The sequence below is a fragment of the Octopus bimaculoides genome, chromosome 3, assembly GCF_046866305.1.
Source record: "Octopus bimaculoides isolate indiv1 chromosome 3, ASM4686630v1, whole genome shotgun sequence".
NCBI lineage: Eukaryota > Metazoa > Mollusca > Cephalopoda > Octopoda > Octopodidae > Octopus > Octopus bimaculoides.
Window position 1 is genome coordinate 25,753,483 of NC_142930.1, and position 20,272 is coordinate 25,773,754.

Sequence of the window (20,272 nt, forward strand, 5' to 3'; positions counted from 1 at the left end):
TTCATCTAAAGTCACTCAGAAGAAAAATGAAAATTGAAGACAAGCCAAATGTAGATTGAAATGTTTTTTTATTTCAGAATCCACTTACACAACAGATTTGAATCCATAGAAAATCCAGTCTTTCCGCCTGAATTCCTTACGATGTAATTTAGACCTAAGCAACCATATAGGCCATGAAAGCAAAAGCTGCAGGAGGTTATCTCTTAAATTGAGAAATACATTAAGAAACAGAGCTGATATACTTTCCCTCCCCTGAACAACATAGCTAAGATTAGCTAAACTTCACTTCTTTTTGTCAGAAGTTTTGTTGACTTTCATAGCAGACTTGGTGACTTTATTTACAACATCAGCATGTTCAACACTTTTAATAACACCAACAGCAACAGTTTGCCTCATATCACGGACAGCAAATCTTCCTAGAGGTGGGAATTCATTGAAGGTTTCCACACACATAGGTTTAGTTGGCGTAAGTACTACAATAGCTGCATCACCACTTTTGATAGATTTTGGCGCATCTTCCAACTTTTTACCCGAACGTCTGTCAATTTTCTCCTTAAGCTCAGTAAATTTGCAAGCAATATGTGCAGTGTGACAATCCAAGACCGGACTGTAACCAGCTCCAATTTGTCCAGGGTGGTTAATGACAATTACCTGTAAGGAGAATGTTAAGTTACATGAGAATAGAAAATTATATACTCAGAAAAATTAAATACAGTCACAGAAACAAAACTATACTATGAATGCTTGTTACATACCTGAGCCTCAAAGGACTTTGTCTCCTTAGGAGGATCGCACTTGCTGTCTCCAGCCACAAACCCACGACGAAGATCTTTCACAGATACGTTCTTAACGTTAAAACCAACGTTGTCTCCTGGCAGAGCCTCTACAAGTGATTCGTGATGCATCTCTACAGACTTCACCTAAGCAAAACATACAAATTAAGTCAAATGTAAAGTTTTTTAAGCAACAAGTCTAAATACAAAAACACAATTAACCATAAAAATTAACTAACCTCAGTGGATACATTGGCAGGTGCAAATGTTACGACGATACCAGGCTTCAAGATACCGGTCTCGACTCTGCCGACAGGGACGGTACCAATACCACCTATCTTATAGACATCTTGCAGAGGCAATCTCAGTGGTCTCTCCGTTGGTCTCTGGGGGGGAACAATAGAATCCAAGGCATTGAAGAGGGTTTTGCCGCTGCAGGTTCCCTCTTTGCGGTCAATCGACCAACCGCTGTACCAAGGCATGTTGGGACTCTGCTCCATCATGTTATCACCATGCCAGCCAGACACAGGCACAAATGCCACAGCTTTCGGGTTGTAGCCGATCTTTCTGATGTAGCTGGACACTTCCTTTACAATTTCGTCAAAACGACCTTTGTCGTACTCATGGGTATCCATTTTATTGACGGCAACAATCAATTGCTTTACACCAAGAGTGTAAGCCAATAAAGCATGTTCACGTGTTTGACCGTTTTTGGAGATACCGGTTTCGAATTCACCCTTACCCGCAGCAACAACCAGCACAGCACAGTCAGCCTGAACAGAAAATACAAATAGAATAGGGTAATAATAATAATAATCACAATCAAAAGGTACATAAAATGTAAATGCAAATAAAAGAGTCGTGAAAATATAAAAATACGGCGCATTACCTGCGAGGTACCGGTGATCATGTTTTTAATGAAATCTCTGTGGCCCGGCGCATCTATGATGGTAATACAGTACTTCTCAGTTTCAAATTTCCAGAGAGCAATATCAATGGTAATACCACGTTCTCTCTCGGCCTTTAGTTTATCCAACACCCAGGCATATTTGAAAGAACCTTTTCCCATCTGAAATAAAAGGTATGACTCAGTATAAAACAAAAACGTGAGGCGAGGCAAGAGACTACTCGTGTTTCAACAAATTTAAATATGGCGGCTTGCGCCACGCAGGCTATATTCTTACGTAGAGAAAAAGGCAAATATTGAAATATGTAATAGGACAATTATATGTTGGCAATGCGGGGAAGAAAAGAAAAAGCAAATACCTCCTGTGCTTCTTTCTCGAACTTCTCGATTACTCTTCTGTCGATACCGCCACATTTGTAAATTAAATGACCAGTGGTAGTGGATTTTCCGGAATCTACGTGTCCAATGACAACGATGTTAATATGTGTCTTTTCCTTAGGCATGATTGCGCTTTAGAAGGTAATGAACAGGTGAAACTAGAAAAGAAAAATCGATACAAGAGAATGGCTATAGAAACTACGAAATCCAAAATAAAAAAGCTCTAGATATTTCACCATAATCTCAATTCAATTGCAAAACCTAGCAGCATTGTAGAAACGTTCTCCAGTATAAAAATTAGTCACTCGCTTAATATTTAAGAACGTTTGTACTAGTACCATTCAACATCTAATAAAGTGTTACATGCAAGGGAATGGGTAACAGGAAACACGGAAATGCAAAAGTATTTTAATCAATAGACGTAATGACAGAAAAATACTAAGGAATTAGTAGTCAAAACAATACTAGAACTGTGATCATGGACAAATATATTTCATACCAAATGCTACACGAACCATTTAAGGCACCCGGCAAGATAATATTCTAAATACCTACAAGGTATAGGAAGAAACCACCACAGTAAGATCTAGCTACATGCGCATTAACATTAACTTATACCACGTGGTCTATAGACATAGATGTGTATGTATGCGTAGCCATTTTAGAAGGTTGAATATGTAGTCTTTTAAACATTCAAATATAGATTATCGACAAAGACGAAATATACACAATTTCTAAAATATGTTGAGGAACTACAAGAGATACGAAATAATAATATAGAGTAGATATGACAGTCGTTCTTCATCAATGGTGTACGATAATTTTTTTTCTTCATTATAATAGTCATTGCAACAATAGTTTACCGTAATTTCAAAAAAAAATATTCGAAACTATACCTATCTACATGAAATATTTTGTCAATGGATAGTAATATACCTGTATTACTGGTGAAAAGTCTCAGAAAATACGGATGGTATTAATTTACGCAGATATTACGAGATAACTTTAAGCATAAATTTTAGAACCTACCTCTAAGAGCCGATTGCAGTGAAAAGGGCTGAGTATGGAGATCACGTGATATATATACCACAAGGGGGAGGAACGTGGAATTGACGTCATGACTTTCCTTCCCATAATGTTTTAATGAATTTCCGGTAAGGAAATAAGAAGTTAATAAAATTATTTTTACAATTAAATTTAAATTCTAAAGTCTTAATATTTAAATTTAATTATTAAAAAAATTTTGAAGCGATTATTATTTTGTATTTGACTTGACAATTGAAAATTGTTTATCTACTGAAATTCTACATGGACTTACTTTTCATGAATTCAAGATGGCATCTCTTAAAATTGGAATAAATTGTCTGTCTGCCAGAATTTGTGGTTATGGGGTAAGCAAAGTTTCGTAATAAAATATTTCCTACCTAATTTTAGTTTAAATATTTATTTCGATTGCTGAACAAGTCGTTAAAATTTTGTAGTTTTACCCTAAGCTTTTCTGAGGTTGCAGTTTATAAAAAAAATGTTCTTGCTAATATTTTAAGGATAACCAAATACTTATTTTCGGTGGTTTAGTGGACATTACGGTAAACCTGTTTCAATTTAACACGCCGAAATCCTTCTTTATTCATAAAAAATATAACCTGTTCCACATTTTCACAAAAAAGAAATATACTCGTAATTTTGTGAGTGATATATCATCCTTCTAAATTAAAGGCTTATTATAAGTTAGCGTTATGCTCATAAATTTATGACCTTCAGCAACAAATATCTAGGGTGTATTTATTTTATTTTAAAGTTGATGTATTAACGATTAAAAGAACGAAAGCAGCAATATAATTGTAGCAATCAGTTTAAATTTATATACAACACTAAAGACAGCAAACCTTGTTATACTGGAAGGTTTCCTGTAATACTATAAGAACAAAATCTATGGCTATTAAATGTTTCATTTGCGTCTTTATTTTCATATCTGAGACTTTTATTGAATCTAATTGTAAACAAATTTCTGGAGGTAATAAACAAAATTGTTGAAATTTATATTACACCGATTACAATATATTCTCTAATCGCACGAGTTATTTAGAATATATACTTGGGAAGTTAAGTCACCCACGTAGTTTCTTTTCAAACACGTTATCAAAACTGGCCAATCCTTAAAAGATATTCTTTATATTGCAATTTACGTGTTAAGTTAAAACCTATAGCTTTATTGCCCAGCCTAACCAAATAAGCATAAAGTCAAAGACATTCTAACTGTGACCAACCTGTCCTAATTTCAGACTATATGTGCTTCATTTTTTTTTTTTTCTTAGATAGTATGGGAGTAAATTTGGTGCTATAAAGTCGAGTGACCACATTGAGGTTCTAAAATTAACACTATGCTTGGCTTTGTGAATTGCATGTGAATTTTTTTTTCTAACTGTTACCAAAGCTCGGTTAACACTAACTTTCAGTCTAATTAGCTTTTAGTCAGTTTTGCTAACATATTTCCTCTCTTGCTTGTGCTTACATAATTCCTGGAGTTGTCTCTTCCATGACGCAATATTCTTAATTGTAGTATTCATTCAGCCAATTCCTATTATTGGTTCTTTTATTTCAAGTGTCCATCAGAATATAATATTCGTGTAATCTTTAAATTTTATTGTACATACTTCGACGGCAAAGGACTAATGGATGCTATAAGTAATTTCTAAGTCCCAGTCTTTGGTGACGTGATAGTTCTAATAGTACTGATAATTAAAAACGAATGCTTTTCTATATATATATGACGAACGAGAGTTTTTAATATCTCCGGCTGATGATTATTCTTCATTGAAGTTGAACCTAATGTCTAATTTATGTCAACCATCTATTTTCTCATTTGGTATATAGAGACACATTTAATTTTTTTTATTTTTATTTAGTCCTTAATTTCTTAAGTCCATTGTGTTTAAATTCTCACTTCATATTGAACAGCTAACTTCCTCTCAACTTCAGTTTGAGTTTTTATGATTTTGCTGCCAAGAAATATTCCATATTTTAGTCACCTTTCACTTGCAACTGTTCCTTTTACGGAAAGGTAGTGAGGGAGGGGGGGGGTAGGAAAAGTTCTTCAAGCTTCTACCTGTTATAAACTGTTTACCTCTACTGTTATATATTATTCGTGAAACTGATGCTTGATTCTTATGGAATTTGAATTTTATAGAAATATTGAATCTAATATTTCTGAAAAACCGTTAAATTTTTTAGAAATTACAATTGAACATATTGATTTTCATACGCGAAGTATGAATTAGTATTAGTGTAATATATTTTAATTATGGTGAGTCTCGGACCCCTCCGTAAATATTTGGATATCTTTTTATTCTTTAATTGAAATGTGTACTTTTGTTTTCTCGGAGGCTTCATATCTATAAAGTTTATTGAAGTTTTATTAACTGCATTTAGATAAAAATTGAGTTTTAAGGAAATTTCTCGCCGAATTAAGACGTCACTACCTAAGTCGTGTATGCTGAGTTTAATGCACCATTCATCTATCAAAGAACGTAGAACTCGCTGAACAGCTGTCATATATAATAGTTATTTTAGTTTAGAATTTTAGGTATTATTATACACTTTATTGATTCATATCTTGATATAGTTTTATAATAGTATACAAAAAAATAAAATCCTTGCTCTGACAAATACCGAGCATTCGATTGAATTTCAAAATTTGGACGTACTCAATCTTTTAATTCATTAGTCTTCAAAAGTAACTCATTCAAGGTTGCAGAACATTTCATTACAATTCTTTGGGAAATGAATAACTGCATTTAAAGGACACATTAAATTGGCGTGTTTAGTAATTAAAGCAAACTTTTTTGCGTATATCTATTGCATACAACTCAAAAAGAATCGTGGTGGTGTGTCAGAGAAAATTTGGCTATTGTCTACATTTGGAATTCACCTGTTTGATATATTGGAATCAACTCTTATCACAAGTTTGGTTCCCTGTTTGGCTTGTTACTTAATCTATGGTACTTACTTCTGAAAATTGATTACATCACGATAAAATGTGTTGATTAATTTTAAGCTAAATACATTCGACATTCTAGTTTCAGTTGTCTACACCGGGAAGTTGAATACGTTTCAGTCGAGCTCTAACTTAAATGACAGTTGTTTGAGGATTAAATCATTAGTTCTTTGGGTATTTATTTTCTTTGTGGGATCTTTCTCAAAGTATATTTTGCCAAGTAATTTTGGGGTCTGCAAAGATGTACTACTGTCACATCTAGGACAGTGCTGTTGCTAGGCAGAGAAACCTCCTACCGAGAAGAATTATAGGGCCTGTTAAACTTCTCACTTCTCGGAGGGAGAAAAGTTTCCTTCAAATCAGGGACCTGGCTCAAATACTTAAGGTACCCGAGGTGGTATTAGACTGGGTGGTAGATTAAATGCCACTGTAGCATTTCAACATGAAGAGTTGGAACAAATACTTAGACCGGATACAAAGGAAAACAACCCTGTTGATGCTAATCAGCTGGGTTGCTTTTCTTTGCTCACCAACACCCTCCATTCTCTGGCTCACTTATGTGCTAACTTCTTGCAGTGATTTCTACTCAGCTGGTTTCATGTCACATCTCCCAACTCACTTGTCTCTTGTGTAAACATTGTCCACCACATCTGCCACTACGCTTGGTCTTTCTCCCCAGACCATCAACATCTTGAGTCCGTCTTTGTCGTTTTTCTCCTTGCAGCTATCAGTTTGCAAGTATTTGAGAATATTAACTGCTCTGATCCTACCGCACAGCTCCTTTCTTCAGACCACTAATTTTGTTTTACTTATAAGATGAAGAGTTGTAGTACTCCCTGTCTGATTATTGTCCAGCGTACTTGACATATGTCATCGACCAGACCCTCTAAACAAAAATTGCTTAATCCTTTTTAATAATGCCCCACCCTTCAGTATCATAACTTTTGTCTCCTTGCTTTTCTGTATAAAGGTGGGTGGGAGGTGAGGGTCAAATCAAAAGAAACCTGTCAATAAAAGAAGATAGGTGGATACGGGAACAATACCATATAAAAATATTTAATAAGTCTTCATTTGAAATTTAGTAAAAGACTTGCTTGAATTATTTTGTGACTATCTGAAGAACAAAGTGTATTCTGACAGTGTAGCACTGAGGGAATCATCATCATCGTCGTCGTTTAACGTCTGCTTTCCATGCTGGCATGGGTTGGACGGTTTGACTGAGGGGTGGCAAGCCAGAAGGCTGCACCAGGCTCCAATCCAATCTGGTAATGTTTCTACAGCTGGATGCCCTCCCTAACATCAACCACTCTGAGAGTATAGTGGGTGCTTTTTACGTGCCATTGGCACAAGGGCCAGTCAGGCGGTACTGGCATTGGCCATGCTTGAATGGTGCTTTTTGCATGCCACCGGCACGGGAGCCAGTCAGGTGGCACTGGCATCGACTATGCTTGAATGGTGCTGGAGTCCCTGAAATTTGAAGATGTAGTAAATGTGACTGTATAGTCTCTAGGATCATATTTGTATGCCGGAAAATAATTTATTACATTGTAATATATATATATATATATGTAATGATAATAAATTTCGAGATACTTTTGCAGTATGGTAAGTTAGTGGAGTTGATGTTTTAAATTACATGTTCTCTATAAAACGAAAAGATTTGAAAATCTTGCTAGTATGCCTTAGATCTCACATACACACAGAAAATATAGTCAAGATGGTGACAAGGAAATATTGGTTGTGAGTAGATTGGATAAATAAGGTTTTATTAATATTTTAACTTCTAAAAGAATTGGAAAATATTTCCAGAAATAATATCATCATCAGAATATTTTAAGATTTAAATGTGACGAATTATAATTGAAAAGGTTTCTTGCATATGCAAGGAATCACTTCACTTCAGGTTGGTTGTTTGGAATTACAAACAGGCCTTAGGAATAATTGTGTCAATTGCATTGGTCTCAGCAATTTACCAATGGTAATTGGTCCAGTAGAGTTGGTATGAAATGCTTTTAAGGTTAAAGGCAAATACCATACAGTAGAAGTAAGCTCTCAGAGAGTTGAACCCACTATCTGATTTCAGTTTTATTTGTAAGGTTTTCACATTGCTTATGAAATCTTGTGCTTACACAAGAAATAATGATTTGTAAATATTGGCTCACTGTCACAAATATAAGATGTGAAATTTATTGAATCAATCCAAAAGGATGAAAGACAATATTGACCTTTATCATCATCGTTTAGTGTCTGCTTTCCATGCTGGCATAAGTTAGACAGTTTCACTGAAACTGATAAGCTGGAGAGCTGCACCAGGTTCCAGTCTAATTTGGCGTGGTTTCTATGGCTGGATGCCCTTCTTAATGCCAACCACTCCAAGGGTGTAATTGGTGCTTTTTACATGCCACTCACATGACACTGGCATCAGATACAACTAAAGTTTCACTTGGCTTGACGAGTCTTCTCAAGCACTGCATATTGCCAAAGGTCTCAGTCACTTGTCATTGCTTCCATAAGGCTCAAATGTTCTAAGGGTGCTTTTTATGTAACACCAGCATTGGCCATGACTACAGTTTCTCTTGGCTTGACAAGTCTTACTAAGCACGGCATATCACCAAAGTTCTCAGTCACTTGTCATCGCCTCTGTGAGTCCTAGTGTTCAAAGATCATGCTTGACCACCTCTTCCACAGGTTCCTTCCACAATTAGAAATCAGCACATTTTTACACAGCTGTCCTTGTCCATGTACATCACATGACCATACCAGTGCAGTTGTCTCTCTTGCACACCACATCTGATACCTCTTATGCCCAACTTTTCTCGAGACTCACACTGTTGTACATGCACACTGATATTGCACATCTAGTAACGCATACTAGCTTCGTTACTTTCAAGCTTATGCATGTCTTCTGTGGTCACAGCCCATGTTTCACTGCCGTGTAGCATGGCTGTTCACACAGGCATCATAATTTGCCTTTCACTCTGAAGGAGAGGCCCTTTACCAACAAAGGTAGGAGCACTCTGAACTTTGCCCAGCCTATTCTTATTCTAGCAGCTATGCTCTTGGAGCGTCCACCTCCACTACTGACTTGGTCACGTAGATAACAGAAGTTTACCTTCAGCTTTTCCCACTGGCATTTGATGGAGTCTATTTTCTGTACATCTTTAGTGTTTATTGTACCTGTGCACCTTCCACACAAAAACTATTTTCCTTGTTAACCTTCCTGATATTGCTGCACCTCTTATGTGTCCATAGCTTACACCAGGTACATCTTATGGAGTTTCTACCTATGCTTTTTCTACAGATTGAGCAGGGCCATCTACCTGAAGGGATTTGTGATTTGTCAGCTTTCTGACTTACTAAGACTTTGGTTTTTGCTAGAATAACCCTAAGGCCATTTGATTCCAGACCTTGCTTCCATACCTGAAATTTCTTAAGTTCTGGAAGTGAGTTGCTGTAAAAATAATGTAGTAAATAAGCTTCAAAGCAAGCTTTGTCCATAGACACAATTTTATGAATATGGTATATGTAATAAAGTTTGAATTCTTGATATAATATAAACAGTTCAGTAGAATTATTTTACCTCACTCTCATATCATTTTTAAGAACAGGTATTTTTTCTCACTAGGACTCTTTCTTTTACTATTGTTGTATGGTAAAAGTTATAATCATCCAGCAGCATGACACAACATTGAACTTGAACAGCCTTACAACAATTTGTCTGTTTTTATTATTGTTCTAAGAGGCACAAAGCTGAATTGTTTCCATTTAACAAATCTTAAGTTTAATCTGCAAAAGGAACAAGAATATGACTAATTAAATTGTCATCAATGTAATACTGGCACTTATTTTATTAATTATCAAAAGACTAAAGGTTAAAGTTGAACTTGGAATTGAGAGAGATACAGTTAAATACTGTAATACATTTAGTTCAGTTCTAAACTTCTACCACTTGTATCATTTGACACCTTTTCACCTGTCACTCTTATACTCATCATATATCCACACTAGCTCAGTCTTCTCTTGCACACTATGACTGATTCCTTTGGTGTCCAGTTTTGTTTTCAGTACACCTGTGATCAATTCACTTATCATATTACACATCATTTTGCTGCACATGCTTTTGTCTCGTTATCATGCAGCATTGACACAAGTATTCTATTATCTGCATTTCATTCAGTAACAGTGGTAATATCATCATCGTTTAACGTCCGCTTTCCATGCTAGCATGCGTTGGACGATTTGACTGAGGGCTGGCGAACCAGATGGCTGCACCAAGCTCCAATCTGATCTGGCAGAGTTTCTACAGCTGGATGCCCTTCCTGATGCCAACCACTCCGAGAGTGTAGTGGGTGCTTTTACGTGCTACCGGCACGAGGGCCAGTTAGGCGGTACTGACCACGGCCATGCTCAAAATGGTGTTTTTTACCTGCCACCTGCACAGGAGCCAGTCCAGCAGCACTGGCAACACTTAAATTTTTCCACTGTTTTACTCTGGCTACTACTGATGAGTGATGGCCTAAAAACATCTTGATTAAGACTCTTAGATTGGACTTTACAAATTTCACCTTACAGACCATGTCTCTTAAGTTCCAGCCACATGGAAACACAGTGTACTGTATGTTCATCCCAAGCATGATAACATTGGAAAATGTATTCTAAACTAATAATGATTGGAAAGATAACAATGACAGTTTTCATAAACCCACAAAAGGCTGCTGGCTTTTGACTTAGAATTGATAGCTACTAATGGATGAGCATACTACTGCTAAGCTGTTAAAAGGAGCCCCAGGTCTGTTATGTGCATGTGACAATCTTTTCTGGGATGTCTGAAATTTTAGGGATATACTACATAACAGAAGTTGTGTTCCAGTGATGTAACTGGTTTTGTCATTGGGTGTCTATTTAAAAATAATATCTAAAATATACTCTCCTTCATTTTCTACAATGCTCTTCCATCTATCTAGTAGACTTGCAAGGCCACTCTCCCAAAATCCAATTGCTGGTGATGACAAATACTCCTCCAGTACTGTTCTGACCTCATCTATAGAATTCATATGTTTTTCATCCAAATGATTTTGAAAACTGTGGAATAAATTATAATCAGATGAGGCAATGTCCGTTGAATATGGTGGGTGGGGCATCGTTTCCCATTCAAACTGCTCCAGCCTTTAGAATGTCACCCTCGCTGTATGTGACCAAGCATCATCCTGATGGAAGAACACCTTTCATCTTGAAACCAAAGATGGTTAGTTTTTCTTCTAGTGCTGGTGTTGATGAATGGTTGAATTACTAAATCCAAGCTTCTCTGCTAGTTCCTCGACAGTTACGAGGGGATTTTGTTCCACCAGGGTTTGCAAGACATCCTCAACTAGCTCTACATATCTTCCAGGATGAGGCTCACCTTCTAGGCTGTAGTGTCCAGCTTGGAATTACTGGAACCACCACTGACACTGGTTTATGCTTATTGTCCGATCCCCATATACTGCATTAATATTCCTCGCACTTTCCATTGTGTTGTTGCCTTATTGAACTCAAAGCTGAATATGCTCCTTTGTCACTTCCATTATAGCTTTGAAAAAATAACTGTTAAAATTGAATTGCACTAAGAATAAGTTGATTTTTTATTTCCCCCAAGGGGACAGCACAATTTGATTTAAGGTCAGATGAACGAATAGCTATAACATAAATATGGGGATGAAAATATAAAGAAATTGAATGCTAGGACAGACTGTAAGACATTACAGATGAAGTGGGGAGGGATGTTTAATTTGGACCTCCACGAGCCCAACCTTGCCACTGATACCTGAGATACATCCTGTGTCACATTCATGAGGTTACATTCACACGCAACATCTATTCTACATTCTTCCATCGATTTTTGAACATTTTCATAGTCAGGCATTTTCTCTCTAGCCCTATTTTCCTTTTAAGGTGAAAAGTGAAGTAATTCACCAATTCAGGACCAAAGATGAAGGTGCCTGACTTTAACTCTTTCAGCCTGGTCTTCCAAATCACCTCTCTCGCATTTGCTACTACGATGAGAAAACAATTCTTACCTTCTTTCGAAAAGAAATCAGGCGGGTCAATTTTTACTATAGACTCAGTCGATAGCTGTACTCTTCTTGCACTTGACAACAGTTGTTCAGCATAAACCCACACATCTGACACCTTTGAACACTGAACAATAGCGTGCGGGACAGTTTACCTATCCCGCTCGCATCTTGGACAGGTCAAAGGGCCATGGCCACCATGCCTTGTGAGCTTGTCCTGAACAGGTAAAGCTCCTCAGCAACACTGCTATGCAAGAGACTTCTGAAAGTTGTCCAAGGTCTTCGGCCCGAATGTAAGTTGGAACAGACTGGCCAACTGATTATCGTCGATTTCCTCTAAGGTATTGTCACATTCTGCCTCTACAAGCCCTCTATAAAAAGAATGCGGTGGAACCTCCACCGCAGGCATTGCCGAGCGACAGAATAACAGGAGAGCCTTGCGACACTCCGTAAACCATGAACCCATCTTCGATAGAACCAGGTTTCCCATCCACCAAAACTAGTGAACTTCGGAAACATCCGTTTCACCACATTCGTTCACCATCCAGGTAGAGCCTCAACCTCAGTGCATGTCTGCGCATCAACAACCAAGGCATCCCTAGCCCACCCTTTAACGGTCGTTGGCAGCAAATAGAGCATCTCACAAGCTGTTTCGAGCCCTTCCACAAGAATTGGAAGAGCTGTCTTTCCAGCTTGATCAACCACGAATCAGGGCAATGAACACATTGGCTACCTCCGCCCTCCCTTTCAGGGATAGCCACTGCCAAGACCAGGTCTGGTCTGAACCAAACTCCTAGCAATTTAATCGGACCCTCCGTCCAACGCTGCACGACCTATCAGGAGGCATTGACGTGCCGAGCTGCAAGCTGACTGACTTTTCATGATTAACTTTTGCTCCTGCCACTCTCTCGTAAACCTTAATGGCCTTGCGTACTCTCTGTAGGGGATCCATTTTGGTTATGATGATGGTGATGTCATCCGCATAAACTGAAACGACTTTCCACAACTTGGCTGTCTTGGAATGCTGCTCAATTTTCGCAGTAATGGCTTGAGCCATTACGTACAAAAGCAGGGAGAGCAGACACCCTTGACGAACCAAGCGTTTGATGTTGAATGGCTTCGATAAGAAGCCGTTTGCCTGAACTACCATGTCGATGTCATAAATCTGAATGAGCTAACTGTGGAAGCCAAGACCCAAGGCCAAACTGCACCAGAACGGACACCAGGTAGCGATGGTCAAGCCTATCGAATGCCTTTGATTGGTCTAAATGGACTAGTGCCCCACCCTTGCCAGAATCACTATTAAGCCCCTCTAAAGTGTACTTTATAAGATGGAGGTTATCTTGGATGGTTCTGCCGGGAACGGCATATGTCTGTGCCTCCCCAATCAGACCATCTGTCACACCCACCAATCTTTTCGATAACACTTTGGCCAAAATCTTCAACTCTGCGTTTAGCAGAGTGATGGGCCAAAAATTATCAACAGAATCCCCCTTGTCCAGGTCCTTTCTGACAAGTGTCACCACTCCCCAGCACACAGATCTGGGAATAAACCCGTTCTGCTGCCAATTCGCGTATACATTTGCCAGAAGGTAGGGACCTCTGCCTGAATCTACATGTTCAAGCATTCTCTCTTCCAATTCACTTCCTCCACCACTGTGGCCTGCAGAATGGTGATTTCTTCTTCCTGGTTCATTATTATGGCTGCCACTAGCCAGGCAGCATCTACTTCTGGAGGAATATTTGTAATTTCTATTTTCAATGTTCTTCTTCCCATATATATGGGAAGAAGAACCACCTCCTCTGATGTGAACCTCACTTCGAATGTTCCAAAACGTTTTCCTCTTGTCATGTAAGTTATATCCGACCATATGGGCTTTAGGCCTTTTTCAATAAATTTTTCTTCTGTTTTATCAGTTCTTTTCTTCTCGATGTTGTAAGTTTTGTAGATTATTCTTTCCTTATTAACTTGCTCTATTGTTTCTGTTGGAGGGGCTACTTGTTTTTCCATCCCCTCCTTTTTGAACATAGACATAAACTTTTTAAAATTATTCATCTCTGTATTAATTTGTCCCCTCCTTTCCTGCTGCCTCGGCAAAGTTTAACTTTTTTGGCGACACCGCCAGTGTTTTTTCATCTTCACATGTTACAAAAACAGGCATATCAATAATTAAATTATTTGGTGAGTCCATTGAACTCTATGGTAACTCCATGTTTTTTTTTTTTTCTTTTTTGTTAAATAGAATGCAATTTACAGCAAAACGCCAAACACAGAAAAATTTGGGCTTACGCCCCACAGAATTAGCTCAAAGCCGCACGGTTCAACAATAATTCCCCCGCAGGGGGAACCAAAAACAACCTCAACTCACTGCACCAATATAACAATCCAATAAATGACACAGGAAGCACTGGCAAAACATTCACACAACAAGAAACTTGCACTAAGAATAAGTAAAAGGTAAAATTACTACCTGCTTTTATGGCAAGTTGATGCAGGTAGTTTATCCTGCCCCTCCCTCCAGTTTTTAGTTCATGCAGTTGAAAGAACCACATTATTTATGGGATGACCCAATATTTAAATGCATCAAGTAACATTTTTTTTCTAGAAATATATCTTTCAAAAACTATAGTGTATTTAATTTTGAAATGTGTGTATCAACATAATTACTGATTATAAACCAGTGTGTCAAACATATTATCATCGTTTAACACCTGCCTTCCATGCTGGCATGAGTCAAACGGTTTGACAGTGGCTGCTCCAGACTTCTGTCTGATTTGGCATGGTTTTTACAGCTGGATGCCCTTCTTAATACCAACCATCTAGCAAAGTGGACAGAGTGCTTTTTACATGGCACAAGCACAGGCGAGGTCAGTTTTGACATGGTTTTTACAGCTGGTGCCCTTCCAAATGCCAACCACTTTACAGTGTGTACTGGATGCTTTTTGCATGACACCAATGCTGGCAGGGTCACTAAGTAACTTGCAAGACAAAGATCTTTTGAGAGGAGAGGGGGCATTAGAGGAGTTGATCTTGTGTCAGACTTGTATTTATTCCACCTGAGTTACACAGACACTCCTTTATCATTCTCAACATTAGAAATGATCAAGGGAAAAAAGAACTCCAAAAATAGCCGAAGGTGAAACTGAACTATTGTAGTTTAGAAACCACTACAAATTCCTGCCATATATTTCATCTCTTCATTATAAGTTGGTAATACTTTGGTGTTTTTACTTTACATTTTTGTATTGTTTTCTTTGTTATTAGTAAACTTAAAGAATTTATTTACTCTCTAGCTTTCTTCAAGGTTGACCATGCCTGTTTTGACAGCAACAGAGAAGCCATTATTTTCACAACCTGTTCGATTTAGATTTGCAAATTGGCAAATGTTAAAGGATTATAAAAAAAGACAGACAATCAAAGAACAGTATACAGAGCGTTTAAGAATCAATGCCATACGTAAAAATACAATACTACCTAAAGAGTTAAGGGTAAGTATATACAGTATTTCATTTTTAAAAGATTACTCATTTATGTGTGTTCGTCTTAGTTTGCTATTAGTGTATTGTTAATGCAGAATTTACTAATCTACTCTACCATGAAGAAAGTAAATGGAACCTTGTTGCTAGACTGATTAAGCCAATCTCACTAATATATCTCATCTAAAGACATCGTAAAATACACCAATGTTTGAACTCAAGACAAGGACACAGTACCTTAACTTCTCAGTTTCTATGCCTTTATTGAATGTAATATTTAAGATAGTTAAATCTTAGGCTAAGTTAGTACAACATGTACTTATGTATTTTGTAAATGCTTGCACATTATGAAATTTATGTTAGTTTCAAAATTTAAGGTACACTAATGTCTTGTGCACAAAAACATCGTGTTTATGTGGTCAGTTTTAAGAAAAGGGATAGAAAAGTCACTTACTCCAGGAATTATTTCAGCTACCATAGAAGACATATTTGAAAAATATTTTGAACAAACATGTGCATCTGGGGGTGAAAGCCTTACAATAGACTCATTGGTATAAGATATTACTTTATGTACTCATAGTATAAAGCTTTAGTTTATAATCTGCCAGTTTCTTTGTCCTGTTGCTCTTTTGATGTTTATTTTTTAAAAAACTAAAACTACTTTTACTACAAATGTATTATTATGGCTAACATGGAATGGATTTTTTTTAATAGTTTAATCTCGAGGAAGGAAAACGTAAGCAAAGAGGAAATTTCAGAGGATTGATGTTTTGATGAGAAAGGATTTGATAATTTAGTTCTTGGCCTGGCAAAAGTCACAATATAGGTGACAAGATGATTCAACGAAAGTACATGTGCTATGAGAAGCACATTTGTAAGCCATAAAAGCTTAACCCTCTAGAATTTAAACCGATTATATCTGGCCCAAAATATTCTACCTGTTTTATGTTCAAAACAGCCAGATCCAACCTGTCACACAATGTCATTTTGAAAATAAGTATTACATAATCAAAATCTTGAAGCTAGTAGATAATGCATAATTAATTCAAAACAACGTGGATAGAAAACAGACTTGAACGTGATGATGAACTTAATTTATCTTTTAGAAATAAAACAATGCAAGTTTCAATTATATAAACAATGAAATTTATCTCATAGCAGTTATACTTTTGAAAAGGTATGAATATAAAGGAATCAGTTGATACGAATGTATTAGCAGAAGTAAATAGGGGATAGACATTTTTCAAGTGTAATTATTTATAAGAGCCTTCATCTGAACAATTCATGATCAAGGTATGGCTGATTAATAAGGTAAAAAGAACAAACACAAAATTTGAATATTTATCCAATTATTTTCTGCCTTTAGCTCCGTCTTTTATAAGGAGTATTGATTTTCTTCTTTATTTGAAATTGATATCATTAGTTGTATATAAACATTATTTTCAAATGATTGAGTGATATGGGTTTTTTACACTACTAATTTCTGCTGGTTAAAACTATAAGAAAATTTTTGCAAGCAAATCATTAATGCATAATGAAAATTTTGCCAATAAGGAAGTCCTGTAGGAATGTTGAGGAATCATTTAACTTGAATAACCTAGTGGGATTGGAAGGGAAAGATAGCCTAACAAAGCTAGTACAGATAATACTTGAACCATGATATACTGATTTTTATTCTATAACAGTTGAGAGAGGTAGGCACAAATTTTTTGTCAATTTTTTCTTATATGTTTGTGTTCACTGGGTTGTCGAATTTCTTGGTTAATCATAAAATCTTCAAATCTGAGCATGAAGGCATCTAAAAAAAATCTGAGAATAGATTGACACCTGGTAGTATCTTAACTTCGAGCACAACTTGATGGACACTGCATGTTCCTTGTATTCAACAAATTTTTGATAATTATTCAAACTTATTGAAGTGACTTATTGTGAAGTTACAAATGGATGCTGATTACATGATATACTTAGATAACAAGCTCAAATCTAAAAAGTATGATTTACAGAATGAAGATATATTTGGCAACCTCTATGATGACATTGTGCAGAAAGCAGTCATCATTTCATATCAGAACAGAAGTGGTAGTACTTGTAAAACTCCCAGATGAATTGGAATTGAGGGAGGTACATTGTGTATTTTGAAGCCATAACTGCAATATTCTCTTCAGTAGATCAATGCTTTGATAAAATTACTAGGTGTTTTTCAAGGCTAAAGACATTGCTTCTAAAGTAAAGAGAACATCTTTATCAGAAATCAGTTTTATTAAGGAAAGACAGTTTCATTGAGAGTGATATTCTTTGACAGCTCAAAGTCTGGCATGCCTTCTTATCAGAGATTTGTACAATTTGACAATTTTTACTGGTAGACCTTGCAACTGCTGAATGAACATCTCTTTGGTCCAGAAAGACAAGGGAAATTAAATTCTCTGGATGTATTTTAATATGATAAAGAATGAACAAATAAAATAAATTTGCTTCCTGAAATAAGAATAGGCAAAAGAATTTTTGCAGATTCTGTTAAGTTGGATGGTAAACTGAATTAATGGTAATAATGTTTTGTAATTATAACTGCTTTTCCCATTAGAATGGCAAATTTATATTTTACTCTATATATTATAAATATTAACACCTGTGATTCTATTGTAGAAGCTTGTTTCCCAACCATATGGTTTTGGAGTCAACCTCACTACACCACCTTGAGCCATTGTCGTCTATAACCCCAGGCCAACCAAAACCTTGAGAATGGATTTAGTAGATGGAAACTGAAAGAAGCACATGATAATTGTAAATGAGTGCTGCCATCATACATGTCTTGTTAGTCATTTCCAATCTTTCATGAAAAACATATCTAGCCATGGGGAAGTATTATCTTGCTTGGAAACAGCTGAGTGTTGGTGACAGGAAGGACATCAAGTTGTAGAAAATCTGCCTCAGCAAATTCTGTTTAATCCAGAAGTGAACATTTAAAATGATGATGATGATGCGGGTGGGATTGATATATTTATTACAACACCTAAGACATTTTAAAATCCAATTTTCCAAACTGGCATTTGTTGAAGCAGATTTTCTGAAGCTGGATGCCCTTCCCGTTGCCAACACTTACCTGTTTCTAAGTAAGGGGGTATTTCCCTAAAGGCATGCTTTTTTACAAACGATACTATGTCAAGAAAACACATGCTCATGTATATATTTATATAAATAAACTGCGCTTGCGAAGACCTGTTGAGTCAAGTGAGGTCATTGTCATGGCTGATGACAGTACCACCTGATTGGCACCCATGCCAGTGGCATGTAAAAAGCACCATTTGAGTGTGGTCGATGCCAGTACTGTCTGACTGGTCCTGTGCCAGTGGCATATAAAAAGCACCTTTTGAGCATGATCGTTGCCAGTGTCGCCTGACTGGCTCCCATGCTGGTGGCACATAAAAAGCACCATTCAAGTGTGGTCAGTGCCAGTGCTGGCTGACTGGTCCCATGACAGTAGCATGTAAAAAGCACCGTTCAAGTGTGGTCAATGCCAGTACTGCCTGACTGGCCCTCATGCCAGTGGCATGTAAAAAGCACCCACTACACTCTTGGGGTGGTTGTTAGGAAGGGCATCCAGCTGTAGAAACTTTGCCAGATCAGATTGAAGCCTGGTGCAGCCTTCTGGCTTACCAGTCCTCAGTCAAACTTCCAACCCATACCAGCATGGAAAGTGGATGTTAAACAACGACGATGATGATGATGATGATATGACAAGCTTCTTTCAGTTTGTCTATCAAATCCATTCAGAAGGCTTTGATTGACCCAGAGCTTTAGTAGAGGACACTTGTCCAAAGTGCTGCACAGTGAGGTTGAACCTGAAGCTATGTGGCTGGGAAGCAAACTTCATATCCATACAGAGAAATAAAGCATATAGGTAGAAGCAAAAGAAATTATCAGTGGCTTGGAAAATTATTACTACACTGATATCTTTTAAGTGTTTCTATAAAATATTTTCTTTATTTGATTTCTTTCTAAATTCACAGGAAGTTGCTGATGAAGAAGTAGCTGCTCTTCCAAGGAACAGTTCAATAGTGAGGATTCGTCAACGTTGTGTTTTGACTTCCAGACCAAGAGGTGTTCTCAGACGGTGGCGTATAAGTCGCATTATGTGGCGACATTTAGCTGATTACAACCAACTTTCTGGTATCACTAGATCTTGTTGGTAATATATGTGTGTGTGTGTAATGCTTTTGTATTCTTTTTTCATACAAAATCCCTTATATTTAATAAATTATTGTAAATAATTTCTTTTTTGTTATTTTTCTGTTTTTACATAAAATCCTTAATTTAAACTCACTCTAAATTTCAAGTGCTTTTTATTAAGTTGGCAACTAAGTTCCTGCCATTTTTAAAAATTTAAATTGTTTAAAAAGTTTGATAAAATATAACAACTAATTAATTAATAATGTATTCACCCTTGTTGTTTACAACTTCTTCCCAACATTCAACAAGATTTTCAATACCTTGTTGGTAGAAATCACCCGATTTCGACTCGAAAAATTGATCCAACTAAGCTCTCAATTCTGTATCAGTATTGAACGAAACTCCGCGCATAGCATTTGAAAGAGATCGAAAGAGGTGGAAATTCATTGGTGCCAAATCAGGAGAGTACGGCGGGTATGGCAGCACTTCCCAGCCATGCGTTTGAATGGCTTCCTTGGTCATATTG

At 36.9% G+C, this 20,272-nt stretch overlaps 2 protein-coding genes across 3 annotated transcripts; one reads left to right on the plus strand and one right to left on the minus strand.

The window, feature by feature from the left end:
• Positions 1-51: 51 nt before the first annotated feature.
• LOC106878290 (elongation factor 1-alpha) lies at positions 52-3,116 on the minus strand. Of its 2 annotated transcripts, none has more exons than XM_014927472.3 (6): positions 3,088-3,116; positions 2,040-2,216; positions 1,663-1,842; positions 1,013-1,546; positions 756-920; positions 52-651 (listed from the first exon to the last, which is right to left on the minus strand). In XM_014927472.3, exons 2-6 carry the CDS (start codon positions 2,181-2,183, stop codon positions 283-285), a joined length of 1,392 nt encoding a protein of 463 aa, XP_014782958.1. In that variant the 5' UTR covers positions 2,184-2,216; positions 3,088-3,116; the 3' UTR covers positions 52-282. The 2 variants fall into 2 exon arrangements, with proteins under 2 accessions (XP_014782958.1, XP_089204822.1); XM_089348696.1 differs by having other exon boundaries at positions 2,995-3,116.
• A 175-nt stretch (positions 3,117-3,291) lies between these two features.
• Positions 3,292-19,847, plus strand: LOC106878291 (small ribosomal subunit protein uS14m). The gene is made up of 3 exons (XM_014927473.3): positions 3,292-3,449; positions 15,397-15,591; positions 19,587-19,847. The coding sequence occupies exons 1-3, from the start codon at positions 3,393-3,395 to the stop codon at positions 19,767-19,769; spliced, it is 435 nt and encodes a 144-aa protein (XP_014782959.1). The 5' UTR covers positions 3,292-3,392; the 3' UTR covers positions 19,770-19,847.
• The last annotated feature ends 425 nt before the right edge of the window (positions 19,848-20,272 follow it).

Coding starts and splice junctions, on each gene's coding strand:
- LOC106878290 (XM_014927472.3), bottom strand. CDS start 2,183: ATGCCTAAGGAAAAGACACATATTAACATCGTTGTCATTGGACACGTA. Junction 1,547..1,662: donor TGATCACCGGTACCTCGCAG/GTAATGCGCCGT, acceptor TTTTCTGTTCAG/GCTGACTGTGCTGTGCTGGT. Junction 921..1,012: donor CTGCCAATGTATCCACTGAG/GTTAGTTAATTT, acceptor TGTTTTGCTTAG/GTGAAGTCTGTAGAGATGCA.
- LOC106878291 (XM_014927473.3), top strand. CDS start 3,393: ATGGCATCTCTTAAAATTGGAATAAATTGTCTGTCTGCCAGAATTTGT. Junction 3,450..15,396: donor CCAGAATTTGTGGTTATGGG/GTAAGCAAAGTT, acceptor TTTACTCTCTAG/CTTTCTTCAAGGTTGACCAT. Junction 15,592..19,586: donor TACTACCTAAAGAGTTAAGG/GTAAGTATATAC, acceptor CTAAATTCACAG/GAAGTTGCTGATGAAGAAGT.